This window comes from Plectropomus leopardus, chromosome 10, assembly GCF_008729295.1.
Source record: "Plectropomus leopardus isolate mb chromosome 10, YSFRI_Pleo_2.0, whole genome shotgun sequence".
Classification (NCBI taxonomy): domain Eukaryota; kingdom Metazoa; phylum Chordata; class Actinopteri; order Perciformes; family Serranidae; genus Plectropomus; species Plectropomus leopardus.
Window position 1 is genome coordinate 35,193,898 of NC_056472.1, and position 7,500 is coordinate 35,201,397.

At 48.0% G+C, this 7,500-nt stretch overlaps 1 protein-coding gene across 1 annotated transcript in view; it reads left to right on the top strand.

The window, feature by feature from the left end:
* Positions 1–7,500, top strand: part of LOC121948678 (laminin subunit alpha-1-like) — a 30,556-nt gene that overhangs the window by 4,571 nt on the left and 18,485 nt on the right. Inside the window, exons 2-16 of the mRNA XM_042494075.1 lie at positions 37–123; positions 201–412; positions 1,980–2,086; positions 2,408–2,588; positions 2,665–2,801; positions 3,219–3,452; positions 3,542–3,685; positions 3,766–3,945; positions 4,277–4,462; positions 5,569–5,696; positions 6,543–6,657; positions 6,737–6,877; positions 7,042–7,160; positions 7,254–7,343; positions 7,476–7,500. The exon at positions 7,476–7,500 is cut by the window's right edge and continues 169 nt beyond it. Of these exons, the coding sequence (XP_042350009.1) occupies positions 37–123; positions 201–412; positions 1,980–2,086; positions 2,408–2,588; positions 2,665–2,801; positions 3,219–3,452; positions 3,542–3,685; positions 3,766–3,945; positions 4,277–4,462; positions 5,569–5,696; positions 6,543–6,657; positions 6,737–6,877; positions 7,042–7,160; positions 7,254–7,343; positions 7,476–7,500 (2,086 nt within the window). The remainder of the gene's footprint in view (positions 1–36; positions 124–200; positions 413–1,979; positions 2,087–2,407; positions 2,589–2,664; positions 2,802–3,218; positions 3,453–3,541; positions 3,686–3,765; positions 3,946–4,276; positions 4,463–5,568; positions 5,697–6,542; positions 6,658–6,736; positions 6,878–7,041; positions 7,161–7,253; positions 7,344–7,475) is intronic.

Genomic DNA, 7,500 nt, shown 5'->3' on the forward strand with positions numbered 1-7,500 from the left:
TGTGTGTGTGTGTGTGTGTGTGTGTGTGTGTGTCAGTTTCAGTCCCACCTGTGTGTTGGCGGCGTCCGGTCAGGTGTCATGTGACCAGTGTGCAGACGGATACACAGGAACCACCTGTGAGAGGTGAGGATAACTGACAGGAGGATCCACCAATCAGAAGCTGGGAACCTTTGTGACCTCCCATGTTTCTGTGTTTCCAGGTGTGCCAATGGTTTCTATGGTAACCCACAGGTAGTGGGCGGCGCCTGCATCCGTTGCGACTGTAACGGTAACGAGGACACTAGCAAGGCGGGACACTGTGACACGGTCACAGGGGATTGTCTGCGTTGCCTCGGTAACACTTCTGGAAGACACTGTGAGGTCTGTCAGCCTGGTTACTATGGTGACGCCGTGCATGCCAAGGACTGTCAGGGTGAGACACACACACACAAACACAGCCCCAGTTCGTCTCACAGGTAGCGCCCCTTGTCAAAGTCACGCTGTGATACATAAAAGCAACATCACACGAGAGCGAGTGACGTGCTGTAGATCATCACGGCTGTGATTCGGTCGTAATCGCAGCCGTGATGAAACACGCAAACACACGACCTCGAGTGTGATATTACTGTTACACAACAGTCTACAAGCATATTTTATATTTTAATATTAACAAGAGACGACAGATTATGATTTGTTTGTTGATTTAATGATTTTTTTGGCTCCGCCGACACAAATAGTTCCTCAGCCGCTGGATGCGACAGCTGTTGCCTAGCAACACATAAACACTTCCCGCAGGCTGCCGGCTAACCTGCGTTAGCTCGGTCTGCTGAGCGTCACCGACATTTATCTCCGTGTTTTCAGTGAAATCAGAGTCTGTTAACGGACACTTTGAGATTCACACCAGTTAGTTTGATCAGACGGTTCGTCTCTGCGGCCTGTCTCTCAGGCTGTGGACGGCGTCGGACGAGCGTGTCCCTGTCTCATCAGCGTGTGCCTGTCTCACCGCACATCACTGTATCATCTGTAACAGCTGGTTTGGTGAACCAACGTTTACCGAAACCCGTCACAGCTGCTCCTCCTGGACCTCCTCGTGACTTTAGTGACTCCAACAGGTCCAGTCAGAAGACACTTCAAAATCCTGTCCTCTCTGTCTCTGTCTTCTTCTCTCCTCCCTCACCCTGACTGACTGAACGGACTAGCGGTTTGACCCTGGTCTTACACCGTACTATAAACATGTCCCACTCTTAAAACGGTCCTACCTTCACGCTCACACTAATTAAAGCGTGAAGCGGAGTGATACAGGCGTGAAAAGTTAACAGCCTCGGTGATGTTGTGCTCTACATCAGCACTCATGGAATTCCCCTCGGCCAATCAGATTGCTTGGTCTGAACGAACTGTTGTATAATAGCATTTAATGAGAGAAAGTTAACGAGGTCAACGAGTCTGTTCGTAGTGAAATGGACTCTCAGGTTCCTTCAGGCAAAAGAGGCTTCAGAGCTGAAAGCTGATTGGCCGAATTTAACAAGGTGATCAACGAACTAAACGTTCAGCTGGTTCAGGGATTTATCTGAAAAACACACACACAGTAACACACACTCGCAGGAATGCTAATCTTTTGTAATCCAGATTAGATTTGAACTCTGACCTCTTTGTTTTGCTGTCACGACTGTGTGACATCATCAAACGATTAATCGGTTTTCAAATCAAAAAACAGTTTAGAGAAATTCAAATTTAATGAGTAACACATATTTAATATATCAATAAATAAAATGTATTAATTAAAGGAAGATTCCAAACTTTCACAGAGAAAACCAACAGAACACTGATCTAAGAGCAGGGTCCTGGAGAGTCCTCAAGGTCCTGGAGAGCCCTCAAGGTCCTGGAGAGCCCTCAGGATCATGGAGAGTCCTGAAGGGTTCTTGGGGTTTTATGCTTTAATTTCAGGTCATTTTCAATTTTCATAGTTTTGACTAACGGGGACGGGGCTTCCTCTCTCTCAGAGTGCGGCTGTGATGTCAGCGGCACCCTCTCCAGCGTCTGTGATGTCATCACAGGTCAGTGTTTGTGCAGAGAAAATGTGATGGGAAGCACCTGTGACCGCTGCCAGGTGAGACGCGCACACACACACACACACACACACACACACACACACCCCTACAGTACCAACAGAGGACTCTGATATGACTGTATTATTAGAGAGGACAGTTTTAATCATACATTACTGATCTTCCTTATCTGTTTCAATCATGGATTATTGATCCTCCTTATCAGTTTTAATCGTAGATTATTGATCCTCCTTATCAGTTTTAATCATTGATTATTGATCCTCCATCTGTTTTAAGCATTGATTAGTTATTGTCATTACCAGTTTTAATCATTGATTATTGAACTGATTCCTCGTTGTCTTATTTTCTGTTTTTTTTTTCAGCCTGGGTTTTTCGGGCTGCAAAGTGGGCGGGGCTGTCGGCCCTGTGGCTGCAGCCAATCAACATCTCTCTCTGTCTCATGTGATGAGGATGGGCGGTGCCAGTGCGTGGAGGGCGTGGCCGGAGACACGTGTGACCACTGTAGCCGTGGTTACTATGGTTTCGATGCCAATGGCTGCACAGGTAAGTAAAGGTAAAATGTGGTTCTGTGCGCTGAATGGTCCACTCTCTTGTCTCTGATTGGCTGTCCTCCTCCCAGCATGCACCTGTAATCACACGGGAGGAAACTGTGATCCTGCGAGTGGCGATTGCATCTGCCCCGCCCACACAGAGGGAGACAGCTGCGACAGCTGCAAGACAGGATACTGGGGTCACGACCCCACCAACGGCTGCAAGGTACACACAAACACACACACACAAGTACACATAAATACACACATAGGCCTATACACAAATACATATGGATACACAAATACAAAAATACACACACAAATACAGAAAAATACATAAAAATAAAACATGAATACACAAACACACAAAAGTACATAAACTAAACCGTAAACTCAAACACACACATGCACACAGTCTGTCACGTTTGTGTTGTGAAGCTGCAGCCGCTGTAGTTTCCTCTTGGTACTTACAGAGTCTCTGCGGTAGTTATTTTAACAGGAAGTTGATCGTTCGCAGTACATGAGAGTGAAATGTTTTCAGTGTCACGGTGACTGACCTGCAGGTCTCATTGATCGTCTTTTCTGTCGACTCGCTTGGAGGCAGTTTCTGTTGAATCTCACCGACATCCTGTTGTCTCTGCAGCCGTGCAGGTGCAGCGCTGCAGGAAGCTCCGCCTCTCAGTGTGACCTGACCAATGGCCAGTGTCCGTGCAGAGACGGCTTCTCCGGCAGGTCGTGTGACCACTGTGCCCCTGGTTACCATGGTTACCCAGCATGTTCAGCATGCGGCTGTGACATGGCGGGAACAGACGAGACGTTCTGCAACACGACGCTCGGAGTGTGTGACTGTCGAGACGGAGGAGAGTGTGTGTGCAAGGTAACACAACTTATGTGTGTGTGTGTGTGTGTGTGTGTGTGTGTGTGTGTTCGTGTGTGTACACTATTAACACGTGTGCATGTGTTTAGGTGGGCGTGTCCGGGCAGCGTTGTGAGGAGTGTCGCTCTGGGTGGTTCGCTCTGGCGGCAGACACTCCGGACGGCTGCTCTCAGTGTTTCTGTTCAGGACTCAGTTCAGACTGTGAGGAGCAGGGAGGACTCCACCGAGCACCTGTGAGTACACACACACACACACACACACACACACACACCTTTGACTCAACACTACACCTGAACACACACTCTTTCCACAGATCACGCTGGGCTCCTCTCCTGCTCTGCTCTCATTGGTCAGTCAGTCGAACCTGCAGGGCGTGGTGTCGGGCGTCTACCAGCAGGGCGGCGACATGCTTCTCGATACCCGACAGGTGGACACCAGCAGGCTGGCCGGCCCGCTCTACTGGAGGCTGCCCCCCCAGTTCCAGGGGCCCCAGGTACAGCCCGCAAAACACCTGAGAGACCCTGTGTCCTCAGGGTGTACTGAAGTGTGTACTACAATGTGTACTTATTTGTATACTTTGTTGTGCACGATAGAGTGTCGAGTTTTTTTTTGGTTGTGTACGGTGTAGTGTACTACAGTGTGTACTTGTTTGTGTACTTTGTAGGGTACTATAGTATGTACTTATTTGTGTACTTTGTTGTGTACTTGTTTGTGTACTTCAAAGTGTACTAAGTGTGTACTTGTTTATGTGCTATAGTGTGTACTTGCTTTTGTACTTTACTGTGTACTACAGTATGTACTTATTTGTGTACTTTGTTGAGTAGCTACTGTCGTACGGCGGCCTGCTGTCTTACATCATCACCTTCTACGCTGAGGACGGCGCGGGGCTGTCCAATCAGGAGCCTCAGGTGCTGATGAGGGGTGGGACGTTGAGGAAGCTGGTGATATACACTGACAAGGTCGCCCCCGGCAACGGCATCAGGACATCGCATGACATCAGGATGACAGAGGTATGGCAGCAGGGCATCATGGGAAACCAGAAAGACTTTTAACCTGCAACTGTTTTGACCAGAGACTGTAAACAGAGATGGTCAACGCCCTTTGACCCATTGAGCTCCAGTAAGGTTAAAATATCCAAGATTTGGCCGCCACCATCATGCGATGATGTCATTGATAGGCGGAGTCTGTTCAATAGTGATATCCACGGTGGGGGAGTTCCTACCAAAACACCTGTCCAACCAAGCAGCTTCAGTGAATGTGAGCAGTGATTGGCTGTCACAGCTGTCAATCATGAAGGAAAATCCTCTTTTAGTTTAATGTAACAACTGATTCAAACTGAACTGATGAGACGAGAGGAACCTTCACACACACACACACACACACACACACACACACACAAACACAAACACACACACACACATACACACACACACACACACACACACACTCTTGTTTGGACTGTCATTCACTGACACAGAGGGCGGGCGGTCACAGCTGTACTGCGGTCAGACAGCAGGGGGCGATGGAGGCTGAAGAGCCTCATTTTGGGGAGCTGTTTAAGCTCACTGGAAATCCTCCAGGCGCTGATGCAGATTTCACTCAGTGAAAGTGTGAAAGTGGATTTCCAGCATTTCAGTGGGTCATGTGTTGCACACGGGCACGGGAAGACTTTTCCCTGTTGACTTTCGTCAGAAAAGAGACGTCTGTGAATCATTAAGCAGTTATTGTGAATGACACGTCTTCTGTCTCTCATTTAATCCGTCCAGTTCAATAACGTTTAAAAAGTATGAAAAAGCTGCGAGATCACATTTTTCTGAATGTCATTCAAACTAGAGTGGCGCCAATCAGGAAGTTGGTCATTCTGCTGAGCACACTCGGACACACTCGGACACACTCGGGCACACTGTCATTAATCTCTACCTCGTGCTCTATGGGCCGTAGATTCGGGTATTTTATTTGCTTCATGTGCCAACGAGAAGCTTTCACAGGAATGAACACGGCCCCGCCCCCAGCACTGCGTCCAGATTCCCTGTATCACATCTACGTAATACATCTATGTGTGTATATGGGTGTATATGTGTGTATATGTGTGTATATGTGTGTGTTTGTGTTACAGCACCAATGGAAGTATTTTAACTCCGTGTCGGAGAGGCCAGTGAGTCGCTCTGACTTCCTGTCCGTCCTCAGTGACGTCGAGTACGTCCTCATTAAGGCGTCCTACGGGACACGACTGCAGCAGAGCAGGTACACATACAAAGTACACACTCATACTACACACCACAAACTACACATACAAAGAAAACACTCATACTACACACCACACACCACACACTACACACACAAAGTACACACTCATACGACACACACACACACACACACACACACACACACACACAGTGGCTGTGTCCAAAACCGCCTACTACACTAGCAGCATGAACGGATTTGGTGAAAATGCAGTATGGGAACAAAATTGAAATCAGGATGCCAGAAATACCCGGATGTCATACTGATTCGGAAAAAATTCCCAGTATGCATCGGACCAGTCTGCCTTGCCTACTGTTTCCCACAATGCATTGCGTGGAGAGCGCGACAGCAGCTCAGCCATCACACAGCTATACAGACCTAACCCACCAGATGGGGTCCTTGGTTTGCCTGAGTGTAACACTTTATTAATTTGGCCAAAATCATGTTTTAATCTTATAAGGTCATTTACAGTACTTTTACCAGGTAAACACATGCCGATGTCCGCTAATAAGAGTATAATTACGCAGGCGACATGTATTCTTTATTTTCTGAATATTATTCTTTGACTTGTCATGCCTTTATGCCTTTCATCCATACTGTCGATGCAGTATGTAGTATGTGGTATGTAGTATGTGGTATGTAGTATGTGGTATGTGGTATGTAGTATGTGGTATGTGGTATGTGGTATGTAGTATGTGGTATATAGTATGTGGTATGTAGTATGTAGTGGAAACTGCATACTGACTGCAACTGTAGTATGCAGTACGCAGTTGTGGACACAGCCAGTGTGTGTTCTGCAGCAGCTGTGATGTCAGCTCTGTGATGATGTCATTTCCTGTTTTGAAGGATCTCTAACATCACCATGGAGACAGCAGTGGAGGCGGAGTCAGAGGAGGGAGGTGTGGCCAGACTTATCGAGTCCTGCACCTGTCCACCTGGACACACTGGACTGTCCTGCCAGGTGAGGACACCTGTCTGTCCCTCTGACCTGTCTGTCCCTCTGACCTGTCTGTCCCTCTGACCTGTCTGTCTTTCTGCAGGACTGCTCTGCAGGTTTTTTCCGGCAGTCTCTGTCCGAGTTGTCGTCTCAGAGTCAGAAGTCGCTGTTTGTTCAACCGTGTGTTCGATGTCGCTGCAACAACCACAGCGAGAGCTGCGACACGGAGACCGGAGCCTGTCAGGTAATAAGCCACCACACGCAAACGTGCAAGCACACGCTAACACACACACGCACACGCTAACACACACACGCATTGTCCCATGGAGGTTATCAGGTTAACATGGAGTAGATGTCAGTAGAGGTCAGAAGAATTTCAGGTCTATCTTTTTTTTTTTTTTTGACCAGGGCTGCCAACATCACACCAGTGGGCGGAGCTGTGAGCTGTGTGCCCCGGGGTATTATGGGAATGTCAGCGGCTCCGTCAGTGACTGTTTGTCGTGTGCCTGCCCCCTACAGGACAACAGGTACCACTGCAGGCCGCTCGCTGTGACTCTGATGACACGTTTGATCCTGTCGACTGTAACTTTGTGTGTGTGTGTGTGTGTGTGTGTGTGTAGTTTCAGTCCCACCTGTGTGTCAGACGGCGTCCTTGGTGATTTCCGCTGCACCGCCTGTCAGATGGGATACGAAGGGCGATACTGTGAGAGGTGATGACATCAGAGGATCCTCAGCTTTAACATCTATATTACATCTTTTATTACAGCTTTTATTTTGGCAGTCTGACATCAATCTGACGTCATCGGCTGTGACATCACTGACATTATTCTGTCGCCCTGCAGGTGTTCTGCTGGTTACTATGGTAAC